Here is a 15,764-nt window from a genome sequence, read left to right on the forward strand (position 1 = left end):
GAAGCCCGCTCGGAGGAAGCGGATGGTTCTAACATCCCAAACACGACGTGAAGTGACTTGAGTTACGCACGATGGGTTCACCGCCGTCTTTGATCAACACCTTCGGACTGCACCGGCGTGTCATCTGGTCGACACTCATGTTGATCGGTTGTGGCTCCCATGTGTTACCGCTACACAACTTTTTTTTTAAACAACACAATGGTGAGAAAGCGAAGTGGGACATGAAAGGGACCGCGAGGCGCTGCCAGTGCTGTGTTGTGTTTACGTCGCTTCTTACCGAGATCTCTTGTGATAGATTGATGCACAAATTGGACTAAACATGCACATATGTTGAATTATATATACAAACCTTTCAAAACTGGGATATTTCTGTTTATGTGAAACTTGTGTTTTTTGTTATAATATCTAATAACATCCAATGTAAATGAGCAATAGTTCACATTGCAGTATTTACACGCATAGAGACACAAATCAGAATACATGTACCGTATATATATAAATAAATAAATATATCTATTTATGTGTATATACAGTACATGTATCAATGACTTGTTGTTGAAACTGTTGCAGAGGAGTGTTTGTGGTATTGTTGGATTGTGTCGCATTGTGCGGAGGATATTTAGTCGACTTTGATCTGACAGTGTGTATAAAATGGAAAATCGTTCACCTTCTTCTTCGGGATGCCGATCTGCCCGTTAGACGTTAATTATTTACTCCAAATATCAAAGCCTAAATTGAAAAATTGGGCTAACGCTGAAAGAAGAGGAAAAGCCAGATGGCCAGAGAGGCTTGAAAATGAAGGTTTTTCTTCCTCTGGGGACAATGAGTGTTCTCAACAGATGTGTAGAAATATTTCCATTTTTTCCCAAACTGAAAGGGTTCATCCTCTGCATGATAAATGATGGCCTGGCGGGGGCTCATGGGGAAACTTTAGAGAATTTATATAATCCATCTTTTGGGGATCATGACAGTCGATGCAAGTGTCAACCAAATTTCAATTCAATTCAGTTTATTTTTTATAGCCCATCCTCACAAATTACAAATTTGCCTCAAAGGGCTTTACAATCTGTACACATAGACATCCCTGACCTTTGACCTCACATCGGATCAGGGAAAACTCCCAAACACACAGGGAAAAAAGGGGAAGAAACCTTGAAGAGAGCAACAGAGGAGGATCCCTCTCAGCTGCTAGTTTTCAACGTCCCTTATCAGAGGTTTGATGTGTATATTAACCAATGTAGCAAATACTAATATTACATGTATCTGTAAAGCAATAAAGTCCTTCACACAAGGCAATGAAATCATTAAATTATGCGATTCAATGTCAAATCTCGTCAAATCGAGTGGATTTCATAACAAAATAGGCCAAAGCAACTCTAGCAATGTATAATAGATGAAAAAAAAGACGCAAAAAGAGGTATAATCTACTTCCTTGTAATCGGTAGACGTCCGTGTTTGTGGAGTCGATATGTGAGCCCGGGCACACGGGGGAGTTTAAGACAGAGTGACTTGTCAGCTCATCCTCCATCAATTATCATCAAGGAATTCGCTGAGCGCGCACTCTCGACATCGCATCTCGGGCTCAGACATTAATTTTCCATCTCCCTTTGACGCTCGGTCTGCAGAGCGTGAACATATTCCTCTTCACGGATTCCAAATGAAGAGGAAGAGTGACGACTAAATGATATAAAAGTCATGAGACGCTCCCACGCGTGAACCCGGATGACGTGCCTAATCCCACAAGTGATGACACAAAGAGGAGAAAAGCCGCGATGTCCTAACACATCGGGGGTAATGTAGCAAACATGTCCCGAAGTTTAAAGGGGACATATTATGAAAATTCCACTTTTTTAGTGCTTCTATACGTTAATTTGGGTATCTGGCATGTCTCCCAACACAAAAACGCTGGAAAAAAACAACTCACGCGGCTTGTTGTGGTTCCTCTATGTCAGAAACGATATGCTTGAGTGCGTCCAAAGGGATCACCACCAACGTCTACGTAGATTTTGAAGCACGCCCATGTAGGGAGTCTGGCTACATGGCCTTGGAGCGCCCCCCACCACCACTCGACCCACCCAGTTTAAAGACGGTTCGGTGACCTTAGCCAATGTACAAACAAACAAAAAATGTAGAAGTGACAAAGTTAACTTACCATTCAGAAACGTCCTGTTGAGCCCTAACTTCTGGAACTTGTTCGGGAGCCTCTTCTTGTTCAGGGTCTCTGGTTCAAAACGAGATGGTTGCACGACGCTATCTTCATCTGCAGTAGCCATATTTCTACAAAGGTAATCGCTCGCTGGGCAGGCAGCAGCTAGGTGAGCGCATCTCGTGGAGGAGGGGGGAGGGGCTCATTAGCATTTAAAGGAACAGGCACTCAAAACAGGTTAATCTGTGGGGAGGTGTTTTTGACAGGGTAAAAAGGGTGCTGTTTGAAATGATTCTTGTGGTATTTTGACCAAAATATGTTACAAACATTTCATTAAGACCCCAAGGAACCATATCAACTTGTGGAAAAATGGGCATAATCTGGGTCCTTTAAAGCCGGAGAAGTTCCTCTTGACTCCGACTGTCGCGGTGATTTACGAGCAGGGTGCGAAGTCCAGGTGGCTTGAGAGGCGCTTACCGAAGCGTTTGGACAGAAAAGGCCGAAAGGAGTCTCGTGCTTCTATAAACGGCCAACGTCTTGACTTAAAACAGACCGTGTGTGTGTGTGTGTGTGTGTGTGTGTGTGTGTGTGTGTGTGTGTGTGTGTGTGGCGGCTAAACAAAGCCAGATGTCGGCGTCGGTTGGATTTTGGTGGCGTTCGCCTCACAGACGTTGAACTCTGGTGTCAGCCCAGAAGCTGTAAGGTCATCCGCGATGTCCTTCGGTTCCACCGCGGATGACGCTGCTTCACCGACACGTGAAAGTCGTCACCTCCGGGGGGGGGGGGGGAGGGGTGGGGGGGGAGGCCGCCACGCTCGGGTGAAAAATGAAATTGCATAGACGCCATAATTATCCTCGTGTTATTTCGCCAGCTGCGCGGCGGGAGCGTGCGGCTAAACGTGGATTTGTCGGTTTGGAACCCCGACATCCAGCGTGTGTTCCTGGTTATTCTGGTTTGACTGTTTTTGATTGACTCTCACCGCTCTCAGGGTAGACCGCTTCCAGATGTGGCGTGTGGCGAGGCATTCTGGTGTGTGTGTGTGTGAGTGTGTGTGCAACTGTTTGCTCAAAACAACATGCTTGGTAGAAAGAACAAGCAAAAGAACGACACTCAAGGCGTTTAGAACATTTAGAAAAGATGTGTTTTTTTCGCTCGGTTTGATTGACAGCTGGTTCGTCACATCAGCCGCCAAGTGTATCTTTTTTGTTGTTGTTAAAGTGACTCGCTTTTTCCAAACTTTTACCAACAACCGAATTCTCAGACGGTTGCGTGTAAACAAACCGCCGGGCAGCTCGTGTTACATCCTTCCAGTCTCCCGCGTTAGAAGCCACAACAATCTCATGGGGAAGAGTTCAAAAAATGTCCCCCACATTTCCACATATTTCGCAATAATTTTTGCAAAAACGAAACGACAAAAAAGGTAAATGAACAACCTAAGCACATACTATGTTATGTTGCAAAGCACTGCACACACACACACACACACACACGCACACACCTCTACTCATAGTGGTATGCGCTGTAGTCATTTGTATGGATGCATTCAGTGAGATAGTTAATCTTTAAGCGCCTGTCGGAGAAAGCAATTACCCTCCGGGACCACCGGGGAGTTGATATGAGTGAGAGCGCATCTCACCCCTCCCCCCACCCCCACCCACCCCCCCACCCCCCACCTCCACCCCCTCCATTTAAATACACACCAGTGGGACTCGCTCGCTCGCTCACATTCAGCCAACCTATTATTCATCATCAGCGCGTTGAATGGCCTCTTCATGAAGACAGACACACACACACACATACACACACACACACACACACACAGACGCAGGTAGGTAGTAGCATTGCCCTTGACGCAGCAATTATGAAGGTCGGCGAGAGAGCACGAAAATGAAGCTCAGTCCGGATCAGACCTGGAGGAACCGTTCACTCGGAGTATTTAAGGAGCCGCGATGGTCGACTCGGACAGTTTTGTGTGAGTGGCCGCGGCCCGCCGGCCCGTTTCCTCACGCGTCAGCAAGCGCTCTAACGAGGAGAAGTACACCGGCACCAGATGGCCGAAAGGCAGGAGGGCGGAGAGCGTGAGACAGATGAGTAAAGAGAAAGGGAGGATGATGGAGAACGAGTAGCTAGCAGAGAAACCCGGAGACAGAGGAGCTTTGAGAGGAAGGAGACGACAGATACCCGACAACCTGAGACGACCCGCTCATCGCTTCTGTTTCCTCAAAGCCGCCAGCAGATAATTCATCTTTTATGTGTCTCGGTTGTCCTGGAAGTTCTTTTTTTTTAAATATATTTTTTTTACATGAGTCTAAACTTATGGGGTCAGATCAGTGTCAATAATTGCAAATGCGAACACACAGATTCACAAATGCGCACAGAACAATTCACAAATATATTCGATTTACAAATGCACACAGAAGGATTTAGAAATATGTTAGACTCACAAACGCACGCTGAACAATTCATAAATACATTCCAATGCACATATCAACTAGAATGGGCACTCGGTAGAGCGCATACCTTTGCATATCACAAGATTGGGCATTGAATTATGAACATGTTGGCATTAGTTGCATGCCAATTGGATACAAATTGACCGTGCTATGGTAAAAAGAAGATGTTGACCTTTTCATGACCTTGACATTGACCTTTGACCCGATTGATCCCAAAATCTAATCAAATGGTCCCCGGATAATAACCAATCATCCCACCAAATCTCATGCGATTCGGTTTAATACTTTTTGAGTTATGCGAGTAACACGCATACAAATATATAAATAAATACACAGCGATCAAAACATAACCTTCCGCATTTTCAATGCGAAGGTAACCAGAGTATGAATCTAGTAGTATGCGACGAGCATAATATTACAGCAAAATAACGTTAATTGGCCAAATGTAATGTTACTAGTAATAAAATGTAAGATTCCACTTTGCAAGGTGTGATATATTTTTCAAAATAGACGTCAAAATAGACGTCAAAATAGACGTCGTGGTTCTCCCAAATCATCATTTGGTCACGCGAGGTTGTAAACGGGTTACCGTGGTTACGAGGCTCCCGGGAAGCGATGTCCGAAAAGATTAATTTATTCACACGATGAAGTGTGTCGAACGATATTGATTTCGTGGAGTTTAATGTATATATTTTTTATTTCAATGACGTCATCGAATTTTAAATGGCGCGATGAAAAATGGTGTTTAGATGTGGCCAGCGGTTCTTGGGAAGAATTTGCACCAAACTGAAACTTTTTGCATGTGAGTGTTTAGTTTTTTGGCTCTCACAGTTTTCTTTCGATTATTTAATATAATTCATTCTCAAAAGAACCCTAAAAAGCGGTGTAAAAAAACCACAAAAATCAACGACTTCATTACGGACGTTCTTTACACCCCATAAATCTGCCGTCGGCGACCAGCGTGACGGACCGTGGCATCAGACCACACGGCCTAAACGTCTCCCTGCAGAGGCCTCGGCTCCAACAGCAACATCCGCTAGTGATTAAAGCGAGCTCGTCTCCGGCTTTGTCCCTTTTTAAGTCAACATCGGAGCCGACTGGGGGGGCCGGGGTGAGGACTGGGGGGGCCGGGGCGAGGACTGGCGTTCACCTCGACATCAACACGCGCCCGTGAGTGAATAATGTCGAGTATCGAGTTAAAGACTCTGTGAACACAACGTGGTGTGAGACGGACTGGATTGCCACGTTGTGCTAACGGCTCTGGACTCATTGGAGACTCCGAATGAACCTCCCAAAACAAAAAATCCCTTCAGAATGCCGACAAACTCACAACAGATGCAACGCGGCGATGAATGACGTCTCTCTGTTTTACCAGCGGCGAACGGTGACATGAAGGCATCGCGGCGTTCACTCACTGAATTTTAAGAATTCTTTGGTTGATTGTTTAATCTTGACCGAGGAGTCGGATCCGAGCCAATTTTTTTTGTTACATCTTGGTTTTAAAGTGGCTGTGGAAGATGAATGTTACCCCGTGTAATAAAATATCAGCTTTAATCAATGTTTGTTTGTATTATATAAACAAAGCATGGCATGAGTACTTATGAGAAAAGAGTAGATCGTAGTAATGAACCCGCAGAGATTTGTCACCCGACTCTGCAGTTGCTCTCGGCTCCATGGAGCTTTTTTAGTGGTTTTCAGATCAGCTTTTCGGCTTCTCTGGGCCCTTTTTTGGGACTATTTTGGTTCCTTCTGACCTCTCTCATGGCTTCACTCTCAACCATTCAGGCTTAAGCTCTAAAGAATCGACTATATCACCGATGCACGCCGGCAAAGACTTTGCGTTTCGTTGTAAAGGGTACCTCGCATTTCCTCGTCTGAATGTGCGATACACTTAAAGGTCCCGGTTTTGGGGGTTTGGAACTACGGTTGTCCTTCAAAGTTGTTGTTTTTCTGGCCGCTTGTTGAATGTTCGTGTCTCATCTCCCTTTTTGACTTTGGCCTCCAGTCGTTCCAGGAGATAATAACTGTTTCTTCACAACAGCAGCCAGACTTTTTTTTCTTTTTTTTGGGACTTCGCAGCTTCTTTGTTGTTCTGCCATTCGGGGCGAGCTGGGAAGCAGAAGGTGAAGTTATCGAAGGCTTTTGTTTTTTTTGCATTGGAAACATCTGCTGGGTTATGCGGGTGACGATGAGAGTGGGATTTGTTGGCCGGACAACCAAAACACAACGACGAAGGCTGGCTTAGGTCTGAGGCTAACTGAAAGAAGAGTAATCGGGCTCCGGGGAACCACAGAGTGAGGTCAGAACTCTCCTCGTCGCGACAAGTGAGGCCTTTAACATTACAATTAGTCATTCGAGCCGTCGTTAATGTAAAAAAGACGACGCTTTTCGATGCACTCTCGCTCCTCAGAGTCCCCGTTTCTCCCTCCGATGTCTCTGAAAGTCTTCAAGTGCTGCGCGTCTCATTTGATCTACAGCGTCGGACATCTGGAGCGCCGCTCCACCGAAAACACCTGTTTTCAATTCAGGCAGTCGACGGACACGTTTGATTGTTTTTCACAAGCAGACTTTCTTTTTCTTTTTTTCTCTCCTCTGCCTCTCCCTCTCATTGGCTCACAGGCTATTTGTTTAAACCAGAGCACAGCTCTCCAATAGGTTATGGATGGAAGAATAATTTCACCTTGATTAGGACCAATTGAGAGGAAATACAGTGTATGACTTTCCGCGTATTATGTCTGCAATTTTGGCACCTACAGCTGTTTAATAAGGTTCAAAAGAGGTCCAGTATGTTTGAGATTAAACGGTATTATAATGTTAAACTTTTAACCTTAAACGTGATGGAAAAATAGTGAAATAAATGTCACGGAATTAAAGCCACGTCAGATGGCAAACGATGTGGCTGGACAGGAATGCTTTGCGTTACACTAAAAGTAACACATTACAATATTAACAAGCTGGCGTTAAAGTCTGGCTAAACATAGGTATATTTTATTTGGTGTCGAACAAGAGTGCATGCATGCATTGACATGTGCAGGGAGCCCAACCACAGAAAGCAAAAAGAAACCCCTCACACATAATGAAGTGAGAATGAATCTGACATTTTTTTTCTTCGTGGCGAGCTTCGCTGCCAACTCCATGAAACACTTAATTATGCCTAATTGTTTAGAGGACAGGACACACACACGGGCAATTAGGAGCGATATGCATGGGCAACTCCTCACAGGGAAACAGCATTTAGGCAAAAGAATAACAAAGTATGATGTTTGCCTACTTCATAACACAATGTTAAACTATACGCGTGCAAATAAACGTATGACGGAGGCTATGGCTGCATGTATTAATGAACACCAACACTGCCTAGTCAGCGCTTTACCACATACACAACATATTTCTATACTTTTCTCATGTCTGACAAATATACACTACCGTTCAAAAGTTTGGGGTCATCCAGACAATTTCATGTCTTCCATGAAAACTCACTTTTATTTTTCAAATGAATTGAAAATTGAATCGAAAATATAGTCAAGACATTGATAAGGTTAGAAATAATGATTAATATTTGAAGTATTCATTTTGTTCTTCAAACTTCAAGCTCAAAGGAAGGCCAGTTGTATAGCTTATATCACCAGCATAACTGTTTTCAGCTGTGCTAACATAATTGCACAAGGGTTTTCAAATCAGACATTAGTCTTCTAAGGCGATTAGCAAACACAATGTACCATTAGAACACTGGAGTGATAGTTGATGGAAATGGGCCTCTATACACCTATGAAGACATTTCATTAGAAACCAGACGTTTCCACCTAGAATAGTCATTTACCACATTAACAATGTATAGTGTGTATTTTTGATTAATGTTATCTTTATTGAAAAAACAGTGCTTTTCTTTGAAAAATAAAGACATTTCTAAGTGACCCCAAACTTTTGAACGGTAGTGTATATATTCTATAGAGTAAATACAAAAGTCCCGTTTTATAAAAGGCAAATAAATATCAAAAACATCGTAAAATACCGACTCCTGCTTATGAAAGTGTGTATCGAGCATGTGTGATTGATCTTTCATGACTCTTCAGAGCATTAATGAGATAGTTTGACATTTTGGGAAATGCGTGAAGACGGTTGACGGAGGGGGCGTTTGTTTCGCTCGTCAATGTATTTTTTGCGAAGTGTTCTTTTTGTGTCACTTAATTTTTTGATTCCTCTGAGCTTTCGCCGTTTGAATAATGGCTTCAACCAATCATGTTGTTAAAAAAAACAGGCATAATGAAAATGTACACAAATTTAAACATGCAAGTATTTAGCATTGTTGTGTTGTTTGTTTGTCTCGGCGTCAGTGTGTAAAGGCCTTACTGCCAGACGACCGATGTCACTCTAACGTTCGTACGGTAAATATGAAGCCAGCAAGAGCAGCCAGTTAGCTTAGCTTAGCACAAAGACGAGAAACAGAGAGAAACAGCCTGGATCTGTCAAAAGGATAAAAAAATACACCAACCAGCTCCTCATTTGATGGACTTCTTTGTTTATGTAATCCATAAACAAAATGATAAACCTCTGAACTTTAGAGGTGCTGGGAGGAGCCATTTGTTTCTAGGCTAGCTGACTAGTCATTGTGCTAAGCTAAACTAAGCTAAGCTAACCAGCGGAGTGGAATCGATCTCCCGTAATGTTTAACTATTTGTAATGCCAAATGATTTTATAAAATAAAAAAAGGTTGTTACATACAGTACACAAGTTAAATATGTGCAGGGACAGAGGAGGATATACATATTAAACGACTCATACAAAGGTAGGCATGCCAACGTGTACATAAACACACACACACACACACACACACATATATATAACAAGCACCACTGAACATGCATAACCACACACACACACACCCATCCACACGCACACACACACACACGCACACACAGAATTGGTCACTGCTCAACCAGCCGAAGTACTTCAAGCGAAAGCAGTACTTACAGGATGTTATTCATTCCCAAAAGAGATTTCACAATAAAAGTCGAAACAGGTGACGGAACATACATGTAAAACAATAATACGACAACATATTTATCTATTTGGTAAATTGTTGAATCTGCTCTGCAATTCAATCCTGTGCAAAACTGTCTTTTTCTTTCACAAAATGCATTGATGATTAAAAAACGACAACAAAATTTAAAAAAAGACGCTTCTTGGATCACACTGCAACCCAGAGGATTGAAATGTTCGTCCCGCCCTCGTGTGTGATCTGGTTAACTCGCCCGCGGATGCAGTCCAGAGTGACATACAGCGCCGTGCCGTTCTGGACCGGAAACGAGGCCCTCAGCCCGATACTGGCCCATTCGCTCCCTTCGGGCATATGTCCGGACACCTGCTGAGCCACAGGACCCGCCTGCTCGCCCTGACCCGCCGCCCGCTGCACCGCCAGTTTCACGATACTGCAGGAGTGGATCAGCTTCAGGTTGAGGGCGACGCTCGCCGTCCCTTCCTCGTGGAACACGAAGCTCTTCCGGCTGCCGGGCTCCCCGGAGCGAGCCGCCAAGCTGACCTGCGGCGTGTCGGCGCCCGTCTGCCGGAACGTCAGCGGCTTATTCCTGACGGCGCCGGAGGGCAGGCCCGTCCTGGACACGGTGGCGGTCAGCGCCGACGACACCGCCGAGGGGATCCAGATGAGGCTCAGCACGCTGATCCCGCTGCTGTCCCCGAAGTAGCGGATGTTGCACTGGGACGGCGACGTGATCTCGAAGCTCAGCGTGTCGCCGGCGGCGACGCCCACCGCGCCGCACAGCGTGATGGACGTGTCCCGGTAGTTGACGCCCGTCTTGAACGCCCGCATCGCCTCCCGGCCCGTGCCGTTGCGGTCGGTGTAGGCGATCAGGGAGAAGCCCTCGCGGACGCACGTGTGGCCCATGGAGTAGAGCGCCTGCTGCAGGACGAACTTCACCACGCCGCCCTCCGTGAAGCGGACGCCGCGGTCGTCGTGCGTCAGGGCGACCATGTACGCGTCGGACACCGAGGTGACGCGGAACGCCGGCCGGTAGCTGGTCTGGTAGTGCGTCAGCAGGGACGTCTGGGCCGTCATGGCCACGGCGCCGGTGTCGTGCGACAGCCACAGCAGGCTGAGGGAGGGCGCCGCCGCGGCGTAGAGCTGGAGGTCCGTGCTCCGGTTGCAGTGCTGGTTGGGGCTCTTCAGCAGCAGGGCGAAGGAGTGCTGGGGCTCCACCTCCACGCCGCTGCTCACGCTGACGCCCTGGAAGTACTTCCCGTCGGGCTGCTCGATGCGGACGCCGCTGAGGTCGCGACCCCCCTCCTCCTCCTGGCTCCCGTTGAGCCTCATGCCCACCTGGAGGAAGTTCCTGCAGCTGTGCTTCACGGCGAAGTTGTGATCCAGCCACACGAGGCCGTGCTGCAGGAAGGTCACGCGGCCGCCGGCGTTGGACAGCAGGTCGACGCTCTCTTCGCCTCGGATGTCGAGTTGCAGCCCGGGGAAGATGTGGGCGCCGGAGGTCTTGAAGGGGGGGATTCCCACGTCGGCACTCCAAGACCGGGAGAGTCGGCCGTCGGAAGGCCGGCCGCAGAGGGAGTCGGCGACGGCCGTGCAGGGGGCGGACACCGGGTCGCCCTCGCAGTCGGAGCAGGCCTGGCACTCCCGCAGCTCCGGGTTGAAGAAGTAGTCGCGGCCGCACAAGCCCATCACCGCTTCTCTCTGAGAGAGACCCAGACACCTGAACCCCCCTGTGCAGAGAGAGAGGGGGAGAAAACCACGGGGAGCGTTCTCAAATTGAAATAATCGGAGGGAAATATTGTTTTTTCTCCTCTGCCTACAATTCAGATTCATTGTTTTAACCCTCCTGTTACCTTTAGGGTCAATTTGACCCCATTCAATGTTTAATGTCGGTGTTCTTTGGGGTCAATTTGACCCCAGGCTGTTTTTCACTGTGTCAAACATATAAGAAATATCAACTTTTTTATATATATTTAAAGGGCTATTTAGGTAGTCAAACAAACAAACATAAAGTACCTCACACTTAAACTTGGAAAACAATATTAATTCTAATAATTTTCTGGAGGTTTTAATTTCTGGGGTCAAATTGACCCCGAGGGTAAAATATGTCAGTAAATATAAAGGTAACAGGAGGGTTAAACATTGAATGGGGTCAAATTGACCCGAAGGCAACAGGAGGGTTAAGTATCCCAAAAAAACAACGATGTGTTACCGGGAGTATTAAGGCACTTTACTCGCTCTCCACAAATGGTCGGTACTTCAAGGCATTCATCTCTGTCCTGCAATTCAAAGAAATATCCATCGTGAATACATTTGTACTCTTAATTATTGCTTCATCTCTCTGCAAAAAAGCTGTTATTTAGTTTCGGGATGGCGGCCGTATGCTTGAAAACAAACTGATTCCACCACAATCAGCTGAAAGTACAGATATCCGTCTCACCGTCATGCAAACAGACAGCAGTGTGTTTTTAAATATGATAACAAGGGTGTGAATACAACATGATTTTGCAATACCTGGCACATCCTGTCGGCGGTGGTTGAACACTGCGAGATCAGGAAGAAGCCCGGTGGACACATGGTGCACTTCTCACACTGAGGCGGGTCCCTCTGGAAATCACAGAACTCCTCCTGCCCGCACGGCGACCGGCAACCCAGCAGAGGTTGAGGGAAATGAGCCTCCCCGACCACGTCCATCGCCTTGGAGGAGTCGATGTCCATCTTGTGCCCGGCGTAGGACTTCCGCAGGTGGCTGCGGGCCTGGCTCTGCAGACCCGCCAGGTGGCTCTCGAAGTAGCTCTGCAGCTCCCCCTGCAGGCCCTGGAAGGAGACCTGCTTGACGGTGTCCAGGAGGAGGCCGTACTGGGCCTTCACCACCTCCATCTGGTCGTACATGCGCCTCTGCTGCGCCAGGATCTCCCTCTGCTGGGACAGCAGCGCCTCCTGCTGGTCGCCGAGCTTCAGCTGCAGGTCGCGGATGACCGTCTGCTGGGCGCGCAGGGCCTCCACCAGCTTCTCCTGCCCCTTGGCCAGCTGGAGGTTCAAGATGAGGGCATCTTCTGAGGGAACTTCGTTCTCCCCTGAGAGAGAGAGGAGGGGGGGAGGGGGGGGTAATGCAAAGTGAAATAGATAGATAGATGGATACTTTATTAATCCCGAGGGAAATTTAGGTCATCCAGTAGTTTATACACTTAACTTAACTCACAAACATACATACACAAATCATAATAGAATCACAGTAGAAAAACAATACACATAGGGAGAACATGTTCACAGGGAGTAGGGTGTATACAGATATTTACCTTCGCATTGAAAATGCGGAAGGTTATGTTTTGATCGCCGTGTATTTATTTATTTATTTGTATGCGTGTTATTCGCATAACAAAAAAAGTTTTAAACCGAATCGCATGAAATTTGGTGGGATGGTTGGTTATTATCCGGGGAGCATTTGATTCGATTTTGGGATCGATCGGGTCAAAGGTCAAGGTCATGAAAAGGTCCAAATCTTCTTGAATCGCTTGACATTTGGTGGGATGTTTGGTTATTATCCGGGGACCATTTGATTCGATTTTGGGATCGATCGGGTCAAGGGTCAAGGTCATGAAAAGGTCCAAATCTTCTTGAATCGCTTGAAATTTGGTGGGATGTTTGGTTATTATCCGGGGACCATTTGATTCGATTTTGGGATCAATCGGGTCAACGGGCAAGGTCAAGGTCATGGAAAGGTCAACATATTCTTTTTACCATAGCACGGTCAATTTTTATCCAATTGGCATGCAACTAATGCCAGAATGTTCATAAGTCAACGCTCAATCTTGTGATATGCGAAGGTATGCGCTCTACCGAGTGCCCATTCTAGTATACAGATATTACAGTGTGCAAAGTGATATAAATAGTACAGTCTGTGCAATGGGTTAATATGTAAAAAGAGTAAAAAGATGGACAGTGGGATGGAAAAATAAAGAGCTGAGAAGAGAACTGAAATATGCGATCAGACGAGTTGTTATTCTTAAACAGCGCCATGGAGGAAGGGATTAAAAGAGACCCCTTGGCCCTCTTTTATTGGCCTATAGCTGGCAAGTGCAATTAAAGTTTCCTTTGTGGGCCGACATCAAAGCACTCGACATGTTCTGGACAACTGACTCACAGACATGTTTCCACTCCAGCTGCTCTGGTCGCTGTGCTGATATCATTTTGGTTCTGAAGGTCAACAAAGTTGTTTCGTTTTTTTTCTTCTTCTACAAATAAACTAGGTTTGGGGTCTGTGTGATCAGCATCTCAACCTGTCATAATCAAAACTTAAATTCTTATCCAAAACTTGCTAAAACATATTTCTCAAAAACATTCCAAATTGGAGATGGGGAAAAAAGACAATATCTGAATAAAAACCAAACACTTTCCCCAAGGTCTCCATGGCACAATTATCTCTTTGCAATTGGATTATAATTGACCAACTTCTTTTGAAGCCATAACTCAACCAGACTGGTTAGACTGGTGCACAGTTGAGCACAGGGAGCATTTTGGAGGAAAAGCATCGTGCCTGTAATCTCTTAAATTAAAGTATGAGATGAGAATGGTGATGCGGATGATGCTGATGATGATGATGGTGATGGTGATGATAGCAGACCTGGCTTGATGTCACACGTGAGCTGGACACCCAAAGCCGCGCCGCCGACTTCCGACGACGGATATCCAAGCTCGGGATAATCTCCCAGGAACTGCGCGGCTCTGTCGGACAGAAGCACCGGAGGAAGCTCCTCCGAGGCGCAACCCTCTCCCGCGCAAGACTTCGCGCGAGCTCTCGGCCGTATCCTCAGCGGCAGTCTGCACTCGATCCCCCGGCAGTCTCGGGTGTCATTAGTGGGCTGAGATTGTTTCAACTGTGCGGCGCAGACCGCATCGGTGCAACCCGCAGGTACAACTTCTGGCGCTCTCGTGCGCCTGCCACTGCTTCCGTCGCTGTGGCGCAAGCGAAGCGGCGGGACGGCGGGGTTCGCCGCCGCGTCCGCCGCCGCTCTCGGGTACGGGTGGTGCGCCGCTCTCCCCTGCGTCGCCGGGTTGAACTGCCGCAGCGGTCTGGAGGATCTGCTCCCCGGGCAGTGCGCTCCGGTGCACGGTCTCGGGTCGCCGATTTCCGCGCCGTGGCATTGCGCCCCGCGGCAAACCTCTGCGGCAGCTCGCAGTGAGACCCAAGGCAACAGCAGCAACAGCACTGGTGTGACTAAAAACATGTTGTTCCTACTTTTAGGCGTCAGATATCAATCTCTCTCTCTCTCTCTCTTGCTGCAAACAAAGAAAAAAGAACAATGCAAGTTAAAGCTTTTGATCTCTGATTCAACTAAAAAAAAGAAAAGAAAGAGCCTCAAAGTCCATCACTGCTCCGATCTCCCTTCAGAGGAAACTGACCACTAACTCGACACAGGAGACTCTTGATGTGCGCTTCCTGACCGCGCGTCATTACCTTCAGCTGCGGGGTTCGGGGAGACTGGCGTCTACCGACTGTCAGCGCGGAGTAAAACCATCAGGCACGCGCACTATACCGCCGGCTCTGTGCGCGCCCGAGCCACTCTGAGCGCGCACAGAAACGCGATGTCAGTATGTGGCATTCCTGAGACTTAATTAGCATCAGGTTTCCCCGGCCACACATTAACCCTTCACCTTCCTCGGTTCTCCTTGCAGGAATCCCCCCACAAAGAAAGCAGGAGGACTCTTTTTTTGTTGTTCTTCTTTTCTTCTTCTAAAAATGACATGTATTTGCTCAGATTTTCATGTTAAAATGTGACCTTATGGCCGTCCAAGAGTGTTGATACAGCTGCTGGTCCTCAACCCCATGTCCTTCTGGTCCTGCGGGCCTCGTCCCTCTTCGCAGATGCAGCCGACAGAGGTCAAGCTTTTGTTGGAGGTACAGAATGGAAGAAGTGAAGGAATGTGAGACCCACAGCTGGTTTTTGGAAGCCTCTCATTATACAGCGACATCTCCAGCCGGAGGTTATCGGAGGCCGACATGTGGTGGGAGGTTTGTCTTGTGGCGGGTTCTGGTGTAATTTATGTCAAGGTCAGGCAGGTATGTCAGCCAATATCCGCCAAGAAAGTAGACTAATAATAATTAATATATAACTTATAGAAATCTATAAGTAAAATTATCTTTTATTTGTAACTCTGTGTCATAATT

At 46.8% G+C, this 15,764-nt stretch overlaps 1 protein-coding gene across 1 annotated transcript; it reads right to left on the reverse strand.

Annotated features, from left to right (window-relative positions):
* Positions 1–7,565: 7,565 nt before the first annotated feature.
* nell3 (NELL (neural EGFL like) family member 3) lies at positions 7,566–15,155 on the reverse strand. Its single transcript, XM_056434535.1, has 4 exons — positions 14,220–15,155; positions 12,110–12,672; positions 11,808–11,874; positions 7,566–11,325 (listed from the first exon to the last, which is right to left on the reverse strand). Exons 1-4 carry the CDS (start codon positions 14,821–14,823, stop codon positions 9,788–9,790), a joined length of 2,772 nt encoding a protein of 923 aa, XP_056290510.1. The 5' UTR covers positions 14,824–15,155; the 3' UTR covers positions 7,566–9,787.
* Between the last annotated feature and the right edge of the window lie 609 nt (positions 15,156–15,764).

The sequence above is a fragment of the Pseudoliparis swirei genome, chromosome 16, assembly GCF_029220125.1.
Source record: "Pseudoliparis swirei isolate HS2019 ecotype Mariana Trench chromosome 16, NWPU_hadal_v1, whole genome shotgun sequence".
Classification (NCBI taxonomy): Eukaryota; Metazoa; Chordata; class Actinopteri; order Perciformes; family Liparidae; genus Pseudoliparis; species Pseudoliparis swirei.

What these genes read in the sequence shown, in the direction of transcription:
- nell3 (XM_056434535.1), bottom strand. Translation starts at nt 14,823, where the DNA reads ATGTTTTTAGTCACACCAGTGCTGTTGCTGCTGTTGCCTTGGGTCTCA. An exon ending in CACGTGTGACATCAAGCCAG is followed by an intron (nt 12,673 to 14,219) that starts GTCTGCTATCAT and finishes TCTCTCTCTCAG; the next exon opens with GGGAGAACGAAGTTCCCTCA. An exon ending in CCGCCGACAGGATGTGCCAG is followed by an intron (nt 11,875 to 12,109) that starts GTATTGCAAAAT and finishes TTTGAATTGCAG; the next exon opens with GACAGAGATGAATGCCTTGA.